General features: G+C 40.1%; 1 protein-coding gene across 2 annotated transcripts; it reads left to right on the top strand.

The window, feature by feature from the left end:
• Positions 1-436: 436 nt before the first annotated feature.
• Hemgn (hemogen) lies at positions 437-17,809 on the top strand. 2 transcript variants are annotated; one of them, XM_071600767.1, is made up of 5 exons: positions 437-564; positions 8,069-8,183; positions 10,291-10,384; positions 14,455-15,527; positions 17,657-17,809. In XM_071600767.1, exons 1-5 carry the CDS (start codon positions 556-558, stop codon positions 17,761-17,763), a joined length of 1,398 nt encoding a protein of 465 aa, XP_071456868.1. In that variant the 5' UTR covers positions 437-555; the 3' UTR covers positions 17,764-17,809. The 2 variants fall into 2 exon arrangements, with proteins under 2 accessions (XP_071456868.1, XP_027786765.2); XM_027930964.2 differs by having other exon boundaries at positions 438-523.
• The last annotated feature ends 422 nt before the right edge of the window (positions 17,810-18,231 follow it).

Here is an 18,231-nt window from a genome sequence, read left to right as displayed (position 1 = left end):
AATAAATAAATAAATAAAATAAAGGTATGCTGTTCCTCTACAACTACAAAACAACAAAAATAAAAACTAAAGGACTGGGGATGTGGCTCAGTAGTAAAAGAACCTCTGCTTACAATCCCCAGCAACCCCCCTCCAAAATATATATTTTGTGCTATTTGCCATAAAAGAGGCTCAAATAAATATTATCTTAACTCAGAGAGATCGTGTGAGGCAAGAAAAGGCAGTAGAAAATAATGGTTAAATCTATGAACTTTAGAGTGAGACAGTCTTGGTTTTTAAACCCTAACTCTGTCACTATGCACTTTTGGGATTGGGGAATGTCACCTAACCTCTTTAAACTGCAGATGCCCTGTCAGTGGAATGCGGACAACACTGGTTGAACGAACTCAGGGAGGCAATGCGTGTTAAGTGCTGGGTGCTCACCCCGAGTCTGTGGAGTGGCTGACGTCTCATCATCTCATCATCTCTCCTCCAGCATAATCAAAGGCTTTGTGATGGCAAGGCTTGCTGCCTGGATGGCCAGGTACAGGGAAGGGCACTGAACAACTAGGAGGCATGAAAAAGGTACTGTGGGTGTTTAAATGATTCAAAGCAAAAAACTAGAAGGACAAGTGCTGCTCCACCTGAGACACTGGGTGGTTTCAGGAAAGTAATGGGAGGTCACATTGGGAGGTTGGGCTTAAATGCCAGACCAAGACGTTTAGTTAGTTTCTTTCTTTTTCCAGTACTGGGGAGTGAACCTAGGGGTGCTCTACCACTGAGCGACATCTCTAGCCTTTTTATTTTTAATTTTTAATTTTGAGACAGGGCCTCACTAAGTTGCCAATGGCTGACCTTGAACTTGGGGTCCTCAGCCTCCCTGTAGCAGGAATTACAGGCGTGTGCCACCATGTGTGGTGAGGTCTAATCTTCATTCTGCAGGCCATACTGAGACCATCATGACTAGTTCAGAGCCAGCCAGAAAAGGAATGTTCTGGTTCTTTGTGCAGGGAGGGTGAGGGGAGATGGAAGTAGATAAACCACTAAGGAAACTTTTCTAATACTTCCAATGAGAAGTGAAGGTCACCCTTGGCAGTGGTGGTATGGAAAGGGAAGGAGGGAATGAGCATGTGGGACATTGAGAAAAATAAACTAATAGAATGAGAGGAGAAACAAAAGGAGAAGGCAGGGTCAAGGACAAGTCTGAAGATGCACAACTGGATGGCCAGGAACACGGTGATACTGTGGTATCAATGCAGAGAAGCCTGGGGTGGGAGTCGAAAATAATGATTAAATCTTTGAAATTTAGGGTGTTGGCTCCAAACCCACCAAAAAATAAAAAGCATAGGAGCTTCAGGGAAGATAAATTTTCTTTAGCTATGCTCAGTTTGAAGTCAAGTAATGAGTGACAATCAGGAGACACTAGAGTTCTCCATAAGTGTTTTATTTAGAAGATACTGCAGAGATGTAATAGCTAAAGATTCATAGTTGGAACAATGAAGGATGAGAGTATAAAGTCAAGGACCAGGTACTCATCTTCCCAATTCTAAGGGAGTGAAAGAGAAGGCTATGAGGAGGAGGAGGGAGAGGTGAAGAACAGACCTGCATAGAAACCAAGAGCTTCAAGGACAAGAAGTGCTCAGATGAACCATGAGCTGCAGAGAAATCAGAAAAAATGAAGTGGGAAGGGACCACTGAGTTTGGTCTTTGGGAAATCATTAATGACTTATGAGTGATGACTTATGAAAATAATGTGGACCAAAACTAGATTGATGTAAAAAAATAAAGTAGTATAGGAAAGGAGGATAATGAGGATATAATTATTAATTCAAGAAGTTTAGGAATGAAAAGACAGGGATGTGGTGGTAGCTCCAGGGGAACAGAATGGTCCTTCCCCATGTAAATGTCCACTCACCGATGATTATTCAGAGAGAGTTATTTGTCTATGCTGCCCTACAAGGCAATAGTGGCTAGAAGAGGCCAGAAGAAGGGCTTTGGGACCAACTAGATGGAAGTGAGGCTCCAGCTGTTCTAAAGTCACAGAGCACATTATCTGTGTGTACAGCAGCATCTATTTTAGCAGACAGAGCTTGTTTATCACACATCAACAGACTGAGAGAGGGAAACAAGAAAATTCTCCTTCCCCACTTAGGAAAACAAGGCTCCTTCCATTCTCTTAAAAAAGTATTCAAAACTTTGAAAATATATTTCAGCAAGGAAGAAATGCTAAGAAAAACAAGTGTACTCACTGGGCATGGTGGGGCATGCCTGTAATCCCAGCAGCTCAATAGGCTGAGGCAAGAAGATCACAATTTCAAGGCCAGTATCAGCAATTTCATAAGGCTCTAAGCACCTTAGTGTGATCCAGTTACAAAATAAAAAATAAAAAGAGTGGGGATGTGGCTCAGTGGTAAAACACTCCTGGATTCAATTCCTGGTACCGAAACAAAACAAAAACCAACCAACCAAACAAAAAAGCAAGTGTATGATCCTTCTACTTAAATGCACTATAAGAAAGTGCCCAGGGGTATCATACAACACTCTTAATGATACTATTGATATTGTCTGAGTCTTATGGGACTTAACACCTGCACAGTGATTTTCATTTTATTAAAACTTTTCTTGATCTCTTTAATCCTCACAGAATCCCCATCAGGTTTTACTTTCCTCTGTTTTACAAGGGAAGAAACTGAGGATCAGAAAGAATTAAATGATTTCCCCCAAATTCCCCCCAAACCCAGCCAGGAAATGACAGAGCCCTATACCCCTTGCACTTTTCAGTACACGTTTTCAAACATCATTTACATGGTCTTCACTGGGTGATGCTCTTAGCTGTGGTATGACAAATAAAAAATGTAGCAAGGTTCTCATCATCCTGGTTTGGGGGCTGTAAAATACTCTCCGTGTCACTAAAATGACATTAACTTTGAGCTATCAGTTCATGTTCATGATTTCATTGTCTCTATTCCACAGCTGAGCTATTTTTCCTGGGCTCCTTTACCATCTCCATCTTAGCAATGTGTTTCCTTTGGTCCCCTATCTGCTCAGTTCAATCAGGCCTGTGAAATGCAAGGACAAAGCCTCAATCCATACTCCTGCTCCAGATAGTCAGGAGGCAGGACAGCAACTCTCTCCTCCAATCCCTAGTTTGGTCTGGTAGGAAGACGGCCAGACTTGGAGACTGAGGACCCAACTACCAAGCTAACTCTGTGACCTTACTTATATCACTCAATACACCAAGCACCCATTTCTTGCTCTAACAAATGAGGATAATAACAGGTACTAAGTTTGCTGCAGGGATCCAGGGGACCACTTATAAAAGTAGGACTGTGCAGGACTTAATTTTCCATTGCAGCTGTCTTGAAATACTTAATAATTTTAGAAGGAGAAGTCCTACATTTTCATTTTGTACCAGGCCTCAGCAAATTATGAAGGTGGTCTTACCTGTATGCCCCCAGCAAGGCTACCTTTTACCTCTCTGGGTGCCACAGTCTGTAATTAATTTAATTGAATTGAAGTGTTATAAAATGAATTTTAAGGACAATTGCCAATTCTCCTTTACTTTATCTATTAGCAAAATTTGACACAGTTGACCAGTCCCTCCTCCTTAAAACATTTTTTCCACTTGGCTTCTAGAACATATTTTTGGTTTTCTTCTGGCCCACTGGATGCTCCTTTGCTGTGTTCTCCCTGATCTGATAGCGCATCCAAGCTACTTGATCTCTACATGATCTTGATCCTCTCCTCCCAGCCTGCCCTTCCCTCTCTGGCATTGGTAACTCCATCCTTTCAGTAGCTCAGACCAAATCCTTACCTTGACACTCTTGTCTCTTAGCCCATATCCAACTTATAAATCCTTCCAGAACCTCACCACCTCTTCACCACTACCATCGCAGTCCAAGCCAGAGTCCTCTCTTTCTTAGATTGCTGCAATGTACTTCTGATTGTCTCCCTTCCACTTCTTCTGCTGTCCCACACAGTAACCAGAAAAATCCTTTAAATATGTAAGTCAGATCGCCTCACCCTTGGGTTCAAAACCATCCTGTGATTATCCACATGCTTGGGGCAGAACTTCCTATAATGGACAACAAGCTGCTCTCTGATCCCACTTCCTGGAAAACTGCTTTCCTCAGGTCATTTCTGGTGCCCTCCCCACCTGGATCTCAAAACAGCTGGCCTCTCTCCCCCTTCCTTTCTGCTGTCTTATTACAGTGAAGCCTTACCTGACTATACTATTAAAAGTGCAGGGAAGGTACAGTGGTGCACACCTAGAGTCTCAGCTTCTTGGGAGGCTAAGGCAAGAGAATCATTTGAGCACAGAGTTTGAGAACAGCCTGGGCAATATAATGAGACCTCATTAAAAAAAAAAAAAAAGTATTTATCAACCCTCCTGTCATTTCTCATTCTATTATCCCCAGCTCAATTTTCTCCAATGTATTCATCCCCATCTGAAACATTTTATTTGTTTGCTTATTGTTCATCTGTCCCCATTAAAACATAGGCTCCCTGGGAGGACTTTGTCTTTTAACCATGAGATCTCCAGCATATAGGACAGTGCCAGGCATGGAATGAATGACAGTAGAAAGAACTCTGGAAGGATGATGGTTCTGCCATGAGGCAACCCCAGCAGCAGCAGCAGCCCCTTAGAGTACATCAACTACCTTCTCAGCCTGCATGTCTGGGAAGCTGGCCTTGCGTCCAGGGAGGGAGAGCATTCATGGGGACAACTGTGAGCCATGCTGCCCACACAATCAAACTGTGGAGATGAGAAAGTGAATCAGCAGCTGTAACTGCTCTCCAGGAGTTTGTGGCCTAAAGGGAGGTTTTAGGTACATATGCACATAACTCTAGAACATGGTGGCATTTGTTAAAAATATCTGGGTTTTAATGCCCAACATCTCACATTCTGGTAATAACTCTAAGTTTTGTACAGAGAACTTTACTATGGCTTGTAAAGGTACTGTGTGATTCTTTCTGTCCCAAATTCCCGCCCTGGTCTGCTTATCACATCAGAGACACCTTGCCTGACTTCCAATCTAGTTTGCTCCAAAGCATCTCCAGCGGCCCTCTCCACCCAGTATTGACCTCAATTTGATGTTAACTTGAAACCCCACCCTCTTCTAGTCTTCTATCCTCTGCCTGTAGATGCAGGGAACGTGGGGCAGGGGTGGAATCAACTTATGGAGACTCTGAAAGTCCTTACAATAAAGATGTGTGTACTCTCTCTTCCATGAGCCCAGCTTTTTAGTCCAGAGGCCTGGTACAGATGGCATTCAGTCAAGCTTGCTGAATTGTTGAACTGGGTGATATGACTCTAAGGACAATCCTATTGAAAAAGTCCCTTTGTAGCCTCTTGGGGGTGTTCCAGGGGGCTTCTATGAGGTTATTTTGTGAAACTATCATAATGTAAGAAACAACATAACAATAATTAAAACAGGGGCTGGGGTTGTGCAAGGCCCTGAGTTCGATCCTTAGCACCACATATAAATAAATAAATATAATAAAATTATTGTGTCCCTCTACCAAAAAATAAATAAATAATTAATTAATTAATTTAAACAACCCAAAGGAACCAATGTTTAAACCATTGGCTTAGATTATAAAATACTATTTTATAAGTTTCAAAGTCACTTTGAGTTTTTTAAATCCCATATCTGAGAATACAAACTTTTTGAAAGAAATAACACAGAGTGCAGGGACTCACCGAGTTATCTGAATTTTTAGATACAGAGATTTACTTATGAGAAAAATTGGGGAATTGAGAAACAGAGCTCACTCACCATTAGGATCTGGTCATCAAAAACCAAATTAAAGGGTTTTTTTTGGCGGGGGTGGGGGGGTTGGGGGTGGGGGTGGGGGTGAGGGGGTTGGGGTTGGGGGTGGGTGGGTGGGTGGGTGGGGCAGCTACCAGGAATTGAACTCAGGGGCACTCAACCACTGGGCCACATCCCCAGCCCTCTTTTGTATTTTATTTAGAGACAGGGTCTCACTGAGTTGCTTAGTGCCTCGCTGTTGCTGAGGCTGGCTTTGAACTCGCCATCCTCCTGCCTCAGCCTCCTGAGCTGCTGGGATTACAGGGGTAGGACACCATGAGCCCAGCTCCAAGTTAAATTTTGATGGCAAGTAATCAGGTGTTAGTTTTGTCATGCTCAGTACTTTTCAGTGTGTTTAAAAACTTGTTTCTCTCCTACCTTCACACCACACACACATTTTCATACCCAGGCAGGATCAAGCATTAAAAAGATGATCCATCTTAGAATCAGTAAGAAGTGCTGCTGGCAATAAGTAAGACAATACTGGGCAGGTAAACCCTTCCCCTCCCAGTTTCTTCTTATGTAAACAAAGGGGAAGAGAAAAGATAATTTCCATCTCTTATAATTCCGATGCATTAAGACTGTTGGGGCTGAAGATGTTGTTTAGAGGGAGAACGCTTGCCTAGCATGCATGAAGCTCTGGGTTCCATCCCCAGCACTGCAAAAAACAAACATATATATATATATATATATATATATATATATATATATATTTTTTTTTTTTTTTTTTTTTTTTTTTTTTTTTTTTTTGAGACAGGGTCTTGCTAAATTGCCTAGGCTCGCCTTGGACTTGTGATCCTCCTGCCTCAGTCTCCCAAGTTGCTGGAATTACAGTACACCACAGCACCTAGTTTTCTTAGTACATTCAAGCTCTGACTTGGTTTGCCAAAATCTGGTTACTATATTTTTATTATTAGTAAAAGCAGCTAAGATTTATTAAGCACATTCAATATGCTAGGCACCTGTTATTCGTTATGTCAGGCATATATAAAATGCCTTATATCAATTATCTGATTTAATCACCCCAGAAAATCCTTGAAGCAGATACCAATATTGTCCTCATGTCACAGGCAGGTGGACAATATTGTTAGGTGACTCCAAGGCCATCTAACCTGCCTAAGGCTGCTGAATTAGAGAATGGCAATGCTGGGATTCAAGGTCTTCATTTCACTGGGCTCTAGAGCACACTTAACTCTTTGTCTCCTGGACTAACTGCCTGCTTCAAGTGGCACTCAGTGACTTTGCTTTGTTAAACCATGGTCCACCTTGCTTTGTTGAACCACGGTCTGCGGGGCCTCCATGCCTTCACAAGCCGGGTGACCAATTGGAGGTAGGATGGTTCCTTTGATTTCAACTTAATTTCTGGGATATAACATGGCGATATTTAATTAAGAAATGCCTTTAGACCTTCCCATGCATTAATTACAGTGGATTTCACTAGTTATTTGGAGCCACTTATGGAATTTGATTCTTTATGTCTATTATGTAACAATACATAGAGGAAGATTTCTCCTTTCTTCCTTCCTTCCTTTCTTTCTTTATAGATTAAGGTGGGAAAAGTCCACATCCAGGAAGAAAATTGTAAGATTAATTTTATATATATAGTACAGTTTATAATTTTCATTTTCCATCATTTTCACTTTTTTTTTTTTTTTTTTTTTTTTTGGTGGCTCTGGGATGGAAGTCAGGGCCTTGCACATGCTAGGCAAGTGCTTAACCACTGAGCTATGCCCCCTGCCCCCATCATTTTCATTTTCAAAAGAGCTGTATAAAATAGGCAAAGCAGGGACTCTTTGCCCATTTCGTAAATAAAGAAGAGAGTAGCAGGAAAGAGAAGTGTTCCATGCTGGACCAGTGAGCTGGTGGGAACCTAGACCAGCGTTCTGTCTACACTAGGCCACCTCCGTTTGTGAAAAGCAATCTGTCCAGCCACAGCCTGGTGTGACCCAGCCTGTAGTACAGTCGTTTGGTGTCCTAAAAAGGAATTCAGACACTTGCTAGCAGGTGGAATCAAATGACTGCTGCCCGGGAGGCTGTAGGAGACCTTGCGGGAGAGGGGTTCCCTGTACAAACAGCAGGGAACCTATGCTTGAGGACCAGGACCCAGCACCGACAAGGACAGCTCACACCTGCACAGTGTGATAAAGAAAGCAGAACTTGCCTGACGCTCTGGTCCATCCTGATACAACTTTTAGGCGGGAAGTCAAGTGACAAGTAAATGTGTGTGGTTTCTTTTTTTTTTTTAAGTGTTAGTTGTTTTTGATATTTTTAAAAAGCTTTTAGGTCACCTGTGGAAGTCAGACCAAACACCAGGAACATACTGCAGCGAGATGGACTCAGGGAAGGAGCAATCTCATTTAAGTCTCCATGGAACACCTAATCTTCATCCAGGTAATGGAAGAGAGCTTTGGATGTGGTGGCTGTTGGGGAAAACTGGGGGCTATGAATATTTCCCCCTTCTTTATGGATCTGGCCAAAAAAAAAAAAGGCACAATTGAGTACATTTATATAAAATCTTGGGTAGCAAGAACTGAGCTGAATAAATTTTGTAGTGCCTTTTAGCACTAGGATTCTAATAAGCCAGAGAAACACAAAGTAATAACAAAGTATAATAAGAAATCCACTCTAAGTGAGGGTGAAAATGCTCAATACTGGATGGTTATGGTGAAATGAGTATGTTCTTACACTTCTGTGGTAGTGTAAATTTGGTATAATTTTTGGAAAGAGATCTGACAACAGGTACAAGAACTATTATAGTGCTTATTCTTTTGAATCCTAATCTCTGTCTTTGTATCTGTCCTAAAGCAGTGTTTCTCTCAAAATGTTTTGCAGAACCCTAGGCCCTGAGCTATCCTAAGACAATGTCTTAAAAGTTTTTTTGTTTGATGGATCTCTTTGGCACTCAAATGAACCTCTAGATCCCTTCTTAGAATAAAAACTTTTAATACATAGGATTATAACATAAGCAATCATATTCATCAGTTGTAAAGAATTTAAATTGTGTTTTAGTGATATATGTACTTATTTATAGATGCATTAAATAACAAGATATATCAATGGGTCTAATAATCATAGTGTCAGATCCAGCAATCATATCCAATGAATGCTATTTTAAAGCATCAGCAACAACTACAATGTGATATGAAAAAAAAAATTTGTGTGTGTGGTTTCTTTTAGTGACCAAGTCACACACTATTAAAACTACCATGGTGTGTTACCTAACATTCATAATTGAAGGCAGTGTAATTTTAATTAGAGGTTGGAAAAGATAAATGTATAGTGTTATTTTTCCCCAAGAAAAATTCTTGTCCTAAGAACCAAAGGTGCTGTGGTTCAAGGGGCACACTCTTCTACTTGGAGGTCAAGGGCAGATTTACATCCCTCCAAAGGCTCTCAGAAGTTCTACATTAAAGAACCATTAACTTTCCTCAAACTTGGATGGCAAGAGAAATTTTGATTAACACTCTTAATATTCCAAAGATCTTGAAGAAACACCATCCTGAGAGAAAAAAAAAATTTAAAAAGCTGTCTGCAATGAATTATATTATGTTATATGTTATATGTTATAGTTTGATATACAAGACAGAACAAAAACAGAAACAAACAAGCCAAAAAACCTCACAACAACCTAAATGCTCAAGACAGGCAGGTTGAATGGGTAAACTAGAAAGTATCAGCTAGATTAAGTACCATGTCATCATTAAAATTATAGTTATGGAGGGTATGTCATGGAAAATCTTGTGGTATAATGTTAGGTTAACAAAAAGATAAAATCATGGTATGCAATTATTACAATCTTGTGTCTAGGACCTGGATGGAAATGAGGAGTAAAATGAAAACGAGTTATTATGTTAAAGATGGCAGAACATGGCTGATTTTTTTTCCTTTTATTATTTGTTCAACATGTAAGATTATTTTGGCTGGGTCTGATGACACATGCCTGTGGTCCCAACTACCTGGGAGGCTGAGTGGGGGAGGATAGCTTGAGCCCACAAGTTCAAGACGGTCCTGGGCAATATAACAAGACCCCATCTAAAAATAAAAAAATTTTTTGAAGAAACTAATAGGTTGGGAGCACGCTTATGTGCAAACACTATTTCTGAATAGATTTTTGATCTTTTAGCTCAAAATTGTTTACTGAATGTCTGCTTCCAGGCTCTCTGTCTGGAGCGACAAGGATAATTAAGAAATGGCCCCTTTCCTCAAAAATCTAGGGAAAAAAACTCAGCCATAAGGATTTTACCACTTTGCAATAGGGTTTTTTGTTTTGTTTTGTTTTGTTTTTCCTGAACCCAAGGGCTCTCTACTGAGCCACATTCCCAGCCCTCTTTATTTTCATTTTGAGTCAGGATCTCATTAATTTACTAGGCTGACCTTGAACTTGCTACCTCCTTGCCTTAGTCTCCTAAGTAGCTGGGATTACAGGTGTATGCTCCTCCATGCTGACCAATTCCACGTGTCATCAATCTCTTCAGTAATTTCCATTTTCATCCTACAGACGTCATTGGAACTTGGAGTTTGCGCAACAGAGAACAGCTCAGAAAAAGGAAAGCTGAAGCACAAGAGAAGCAAACTTCACAATGGCTACTTGGGTATGGTATCATGACAAGGGGAAAGGAACTCTTTGTTGAGCATATGTTACATGGGAAGAAGCACGTCACACTCCACCTTCACAACAATCTGTCAATCAAGTGTTCCTATTTTACAAAAATGGGAAACTAGTCTCCACTGGGTTAAATCTTTTGCCTAGAGTCACAACATAAAGTAGTGGCGATAGAATTTTATTCCTTGTCTCTGCTTTTTATTAAAGCACTGGGTGGCCAACCAAATTATATTGTAGAGAAGCCTGTTGTTGGATAGTGCTAGTAATAGAAATGTGGGAGCATCTTGTCATGGGGAGTGGGGACCACGGTAGAGGATATCTCTGCTAGTAAAAGGCTTGCGGAGCGAGTTTGATGAACTCTCCTCAGAGTAAACCCAAACCTTGTGCACAGAGTTTAGGAGTTCTAAATCTCCCCTCAAAGTGACTCAGGGAGGAAAGAGAGGAACATGATCAATCAGGCAGCATCTAACTGCATCCATTTAGAGTAGGATTGTGACTATAGGAGACTTGCTTGATTGCAGAAAGAAAACAGGTGCCCCAAAAGCCCAAAATATAGCACCCATCCAAGCCAGAGGCTCTGGGCTTCAGCACTATTGATACCACCCACGTGTTCTAGATGCTTGGTGGCATTTTCTGGTCTGTATATACCAACAGCACCTCCTTCCTCCTACCCCAGTTGTGACAGGCAAAATGTCTCTAGATGTCGTTGTCAAATGCTTCTGGGGCAAGGTGGGGTGGGGAGGAGGCGACAGAAATCACTCTCAGTTTCGAACCATTGATCTAAGCAAAGCATTCCTTGAGAAAGGGCATTTGTCACTCCCCCCCCCCTCCCAGAAGAGTGCTGGCTGCTGTGCTGGCACAGATGTTCCTGTAACACCAATTAACTTATGTATGATTGGCAAATAGGAAAATGATGTCAGTACAATGTGGAAGTTGTGTTGGCTCATTTTTCCTTGTCAGAAGGAGTCAGAACAGTGGGAACAGAACGGAAACCTTCAGCAGGAAGGGAAGGCTGTGGCTTGGCTGCTGTGAAGGCAGGAACCTCTTAAGCCCGCGCCTGGGCCTCCCTCCCAGAGAGACACATGCTGGCCTTGCATGTTCTGCTCTCCACCATGTGGCAGCTTGCACTTGTTCCTGTGCCCAGCTTAGTGGCTCAGAGCTCAGGTCTCAGCAACAGTGAGCCTGAAACGACTCTGTTGCCTTTCTACATTCTTACCCGAGGTGGCCTCCAGCCATGCTAAATTGCCTGTCTGGACCAACCAAGGTATCTCCCTGGTGCCAATTGTTAGTGTTCAAAAGTTACATAGGTTTTGCAGGGTTTGTCCCAAGTCTCCTCCCCATCCCTCCCCCCATAGTCACTGTTTTTTGTTGTTATTGTTATGGGGGATTGAATTCAGGGATCTCAACCACTGAGCCACATCTCCAGTCCAGGTCTCACTGAGTTGCTTAGTTGCTGAGGCTGGCTTTGATCCTCCTGCCTCAGCCTCCCAAGTCACTGGGATTACAGGTGTGTGCCACTGAGCCTGGCCACTGTTATTTCTTTGTGCGTGGTTTTGCAGAGAGTAAGGGCTTTCAGGAATGCACACCATGATTTTAAAGCAGAAACTCCGTCCCTGGGTCCCATGACAGTGACTCTATTGAAGATTATCCAGTTAGCTCCCCAGCCCCACACCCAGTGATAACCTCCTGATCATTACTTGGTTTCCCAAGGACTTGCCTCCAGAGAAAGAGAGCATCTGTTTACCTTGAACTTGTCCGTCAGTCCAAGTATTCTCTGGTGTATTGCTCTGTATTGCTCACTGTTTACTTAAAAATTGGTCTTGAAGTTTATCTATCAATCTTTCTGAGTCTTGTTGATGAGCTCTGATAAATAGAGATAGTATCACAGTGCTGACAGAATTGGTTTTCTGAGCTTAATGAACTGAGAGGACAAAGTTGAGGACTTCACTGAAGTAGATGGTGCCTTAGTGACCTTGGCACCTGGCTAGACTTGCTCTGATGACACTGTCCATGCTGTTCCCTTTTCTCACCATAAGGTACAGTAAAATCTTACTGATTTCAGAGAAAGGCAGCAGAGTGTAAAGGTTAAGCGTCTGACTGATGAGCCAGAACAACTAGACTTGAAGCCTGACTCCCCCACTTCCAAGCTGTTAACCTTGGACAAGTTATTCAACCTCTCTGTGCCTCAGTTTTGTCACCTGCAAAATAGAGATAATAGTATCCACCACCAGGCTAATGTGAAGATTATATGAGATAAGAGAAAAAGTAGATTTCCTTACGACAGTGCCAGACACATAGGAAGGTCTATAAGTGTTTCCTGTATTAATATGAGAGTAATAATTTGTACTGTATTTGAATGACGCATTCATGTAAATTATTATAGGTTATTCTTACAACTACCATGTTAAGTTTGGGAGACACTATTTACTTCATTTTACCTAAAAGGAAGCTAAGGCATAGAAAGCTTTAGTGACTTACCCACGACCATGAGAAAGTACAGACTCAAGTTTATTTTACCCAGATCTCCTCATATGGAGATCTATGAACTAAGTTATTTTGTAATTAGTATGTAAGAAAAAGTGTTTCCTGAAGAATTCACATATAGCATCATTTTTTTTTTAACCTGACAATAACCTTGTAACCTGTCTTGTTACCTTGGTTACTTGGAGTAATAGTTCAAAGCTGTCATAACCATCACTTCAATTTTCCTTTTCTTCTGTATGGTTTTAAATATTTACTTTGCACTAAGTACATATACACTTTTTTATCTTGACTTCAAACTATTTTTGGTGAGGTAATCTTTTAAGAAACTTTTTTATTATAAAGAATTTCAAACACACCCAAATGCAGAACAAGGTATATATCTTTTAAATGTGTGAGGAACTCTGAGCACTATAAAAACACAAGACACACTGGTTTCATTTCCAAAGAATGCCTCGCTTACTGAAAGAAATATGGTCTCTTCAGGAAGAACGCAGTATGGGCAGCCTATGTTCTTTGCCTTAAGCAAGATACAATAAATCCTTCAGGAGAAGGAAGCAAGAAGAGCATTTCAGCCCCGTGTTCTGTTAGAGAAGGCTCCATGAGCGGGTAGTGTGGAACAGAATTTCAATAGGTTTAGAAAAATGATGAAATGCTTATTTATAGTACCTTCCCCACCCCCCAGCCCATCTGTATTAGCCATCTGTATTTGGTTATATTCGCAGGTCCTAACAATTTGTCATTGGCTTCAATTTCCGCACAAGTCCTTTCATCTTCTAGATCTTTAATGCATTAATTAGGTATAATATGGCCACTAAGGCCCTTCCACCAAGCATCTTAACCTCAAAGAAAAAAAAATTTTTTTTTGTTTTTGCAGCTTTGACTCCATTTACAGTAAACCTCATGTGATAGCTATTGTAGCTTCTTAGTTCTTTACAGAAGACTAACAGACAAGCAAGCCAGACACACCATCTGCCTGCAGATGAGGAGTCCTGCCTCAATCGTAGATCTAGAAACTCAATTGTATCTTCACCTAGGAGACAATAGGGCTGCCTCACACAGACAGCCCAAGAGACGAGTGTATAAAACAGAATGTTCTTTTTTTTCCCAATATATTTTTACTTGTAGATGGACATCGCACTTTATTTTATTTACTTATTTATTTTTATAGGGTGCTGAGGATCGAACCCAGTGCTTCATATGTGTTAGGCAAGAGCTCTGCCACTGAGCCACAACCCCAGTCCCCATGTTCTCAATTTATAGCAGGAATTATGCATTTTCCATGACCAAACTTTAAGCATACACAATCAAACACACACACACACACACACACACACACACACACATACTGTACACTGGTAAGCAAGGCATCAAAGCCAAAAAGTCCTGAAGGAACATTTCCTAACAATTTAGAACATTCTAGCACTGTTCATTTTACAAACAAGGAGACTGAGACCCAGAGAAATTGAGTGAGTTGTTCAAGGTCGTGCAACAAGGCTGTGAGGGACCTGGGACTGTTATTAGAAGCCTTTGAACTCTGTAGCCCTGTTGCTGACACTAATTCTAATCTTTCTGCAGAGAACAGAAAAAACGCAGGCAGCAGAAAACAGGAAGACAAAGAGGCCAAAAGAGACAACAAAATGCAGAACTGAAGGTGAAGCCTTGGTCACGAAGAGAAAAAAAAATGATGGGGAAAGCACTGGCACCTTCAGAGAAAGAAACTGAGCCGCCTGGGCGGGTAATGGTAGTCTCCCTGCAAAAAATTGTGACCAAGGAACATTCTTCTGAAATACACCAAGAAAACATCATTCCTGAGGAAAATTCTTCTGAGTACCAAGAAACAGTACTACAAAACCATTCTTCTGAAACAGGCCAATCTTTGGCTGCACCTGAAACCCTCTCTCCCAAAATGTGCCAAGAATCAGCTGCACCTCATGACCATTGTCCAGAAGAATGTCAAGACATGGCTGAGCCCCAAGTCCTCACTCCTAATACTTGCCAAGAAATAGCTATAGTTCAAAATCATCCTTTCAAAATGTGGCAAAATATCACCCAACCCAAAGTTCTCTCTCTTGAAATGTGTCAGGAAACAGCTGGTGCCCAAACTCTTCCTTCTACAACATCTGAATATGTAGCTGACCTGGAAGGTTGCTCTCCTGAAGCATCCCCCAAACCAGATGTGCCGAAAGGGTGCCCTCTTGACACATACCAAAACACAGCTGGATTAGAGGAATTCAATTCTGAACCAGATCAAGGAACAGCTGAGACTAAAAGCTTTTTTCCCAAAACACAAGAAATAGTTGTGCCTAAAGATCTTTCTATAAAAACATGCCAAGAAACAGTTGAACCTGAATATTTCCCTTATGAAATACAAAAAGAAATAACTGCGCTTCAAACCTCCTCTCCTGAAACAATCCAAGAAACATCTGCTCTTGAAGAATATTCACCTCACACAAACCAAGAATCACCTGGGCCTGAAGAATATTCACCTGAGACATCTGGGCCTGAAGACCTCTCCATTAAGACATATAAGAATTCAGATTCGCCTAAACAGTGCCTTCCAGAACCAAGTGCAGAAACAGTTTGGCCCCAAGGCCAGGATCCTAAAGCAGACCAGGAAGAGGCTAAGGATGGTAACACTTTCCCTCAAGGTAGGGGGCTGTTCATAGGTACATTTCAGCCAGTCTTGATTTACAGGCTTCTTTGATGATAACTACTTATTTCAGTGGCACGATAACTATCATTGGCTAATTTCAAGTAAAATGCATTTTCATGCAACCAACATTCTGTGTTGGCACATTTCCAAAGGATTAAAAGAAAATAATTGAAATGCAAGCCTGTACCGTAGGTACTTTTGCATACTATCCATTTTGAGAATCTATAGTCAGTGAAATGAATCCCAGTATATAGTATGTATTATGTTCAGAATATTTTAGAAGGACAATTGAGATTAACAAGAAAGCTTAAAGAATGAAGTTGTCTGGAAAATGGAATTTTCCTGATAAACTAAAGGCAAGGAAATTCATAATACAAGTTACTAAGGATGCTAGGGAACTCATTCTTGTAAATTTCAATGGGTTTACCAAAAACCCAAATTTGTTCCTGAAAAGCTTTTCCCAAAGCATTGTATTTTGAAAATACTGTGACCAACCTTTCTTTAATTTGGTTTGCCTTGGACAAAACTGAGAACGCTGATTCTCTTTGTATTTTACTATATAGACAGATAAGAAATGGGCTAAGTGCTGAGAGGTGAGCTCAGTTGTAGAGCGCTTGCCTAGCATGCATGATCTCCAGACCACAAAAACAACAAAAAACACACATAAAAATAAATAAAAACTGAAAAGAAAGAAAGAGAAATGGGCAAGTCTATTAGGTCAGAATTACCCTCCAAGAAATCTTTCTCAAAAGAAAGCCCTTTGGTAGCTTATTTGCTCTTTCTGCTAAAGTATGAGTACAACAAAAACATGAAGTTAGCCGGCTTCCAATTAAAGCAGGTTTTGAGATACTACTAAAAACAAATACATTTTAAAAAGAACTCGCATGAAGCTCTACTTGTACTTACGGGAGCACTTCTTGTTCTACCTGGTTAACCCAAGTAAACCCCCTGGTTTCTAACACTTGCTTGCCAATATGGGCATGCAATTAATGCTCATTTTATTTTGGGTTTTATCTTACCAAACAAAAGGGAATATCTACTTCTTTGCTGATTATTAAAGTAATAAAGATATATTATAATAAATTCAAACAATTTAAAGTGAATATAGCCCAGGTGTTTCTTGGTATGTGTCAGGTGAATATTCTTCAGGAGCAGATGATACCATCCTTCTCCAGTCCCCAAGTGTTAAAGTTTATTTTAACAAATGAGCTAGTACTATAATTCTTTGCCGTAACTTTCATTTATATTATGTATTGTGGCCGTCTTTATGACATCTTATATAACAGCTGCAAAGTATTGTGCTCTATGTAGGGACAATAATTTGTCCAATCAATCCCTACAAATGATCAACATTTAGATTACTGCCAAGTTTTACTATTACAACAATGTTCATTGAACATCATTGGGAGTCCAATTTACTTATGTAACATGAATTTAGTACTTTCTGTATGCCTTGTATTAAATATTTTACATGAATTAATTTATTCAACTTTTCAAACCATATTAGTTTAAATAATATTCCCACTTTATATAGGTGGAAACAAGGCACCGGAAGCTTATTTGTCTGATTATTTCCTTTGGGTGTGTCCTAGAAGTTGAATTGCTGGGCCCATAGAGTACTCTTTATTTGAATACGTTCAGTAAGTCTAGTCTCCAGAAATGTAGCAGTTCACACACACCAAAATTTATATAAATGTCTTTTCTCTGTATCCTTGTTAGCACTGCATATAACATTTAAAAATTTTTGCCAGGGCTGGAGCACAGCTCAGTGGTAGAGTGCTTGCCTAGGGAAAAAAAAATTCTTTTAATTCTTCTAAATATATATTATAAACATTTTTCCAGTTGTTTGTGATTTAATTTTGCTTATAGTGGGTTTTGCCATATAGAATTTTAATTTTTAGGAATTCAAACTTGTTACTCTTTTCCTTTCTGGTCTGTGTCTTGCTTAAAATCCTAAGATTAGAAAAACACTGTTACTTCCATAACATGATATTTTAATATTTCAATGTTTACTTCATCTGAAATTTATTTTTGTAAATGGTATGAGGTAAGGTTGCTTTTTCTCCTTCAATTGTTCCAATACTATTTATTGAACTTCTTTTTGTGTTTCATTTGATTTTTCAGAAGTGAAAGAAAAACCCAAAGTAGAAGAACAAGAAATACCAGCAATTCCACATGATCCTCAAGAAATTCATCTAGAAAATTATGTCTATAGTTATGTTTTGTTTTAACAATGCTCAACCATAAAGTTGTATTCCAATGTAAAGTCCATCTTAATATGTTATGTGTGTGATTTTCTCAAAATGTTATAGAAATCTCTGTAATTTTCATTAATATTTTAGCCTAGTTTTTTTTCCCATTTGTAGGACATATTTGAGTGTGAGGACTAACATGTTTTAAGGCTTTAACATAGACAATATTCTGCTAAAAGTGTGTGTGTGTGTGTGTGTGTTTGTGTGTGTGTACATGTGTGGGTATGTGTATATATACATATGGGGGCAGTTGTGGAAGGAAGAGACAAAAGAAAGGGTGAATAATTGATTTTCCCTCTAAGAACAAACATTTATTTGATTAATTCTTAAGAACTGGTGATTGACTAAATCTTGACATTTAAAATTTGGGGAGTATATAGTTTTCTTGTATTTTGTGTTCAATTATTGATGTCACAATAACATCCAATTTTTATTTAGTCTTTAGTT

The sequence above is a fragment of the Marmota flaviventris genome, chromosome 13 (genome assembly GCF_047511675.1).
Source record: "Marmota flaviventris isolate mMarFla1 chromosome 13, mMarFla1.hap1, whole genome shotgun sequence".
Classification (NCBI taxonomy): Eukaryota; Metazoa; Chordata; class Mammalia; order Rodentia; family Sciuridae; genus Marmota; species Marmota flaviventris.
The sequence above is the reverse complement of the archived record's forward strand: the minus strand, read 5'-3'. Positions and strand labels throughout refer to the sequence as shown.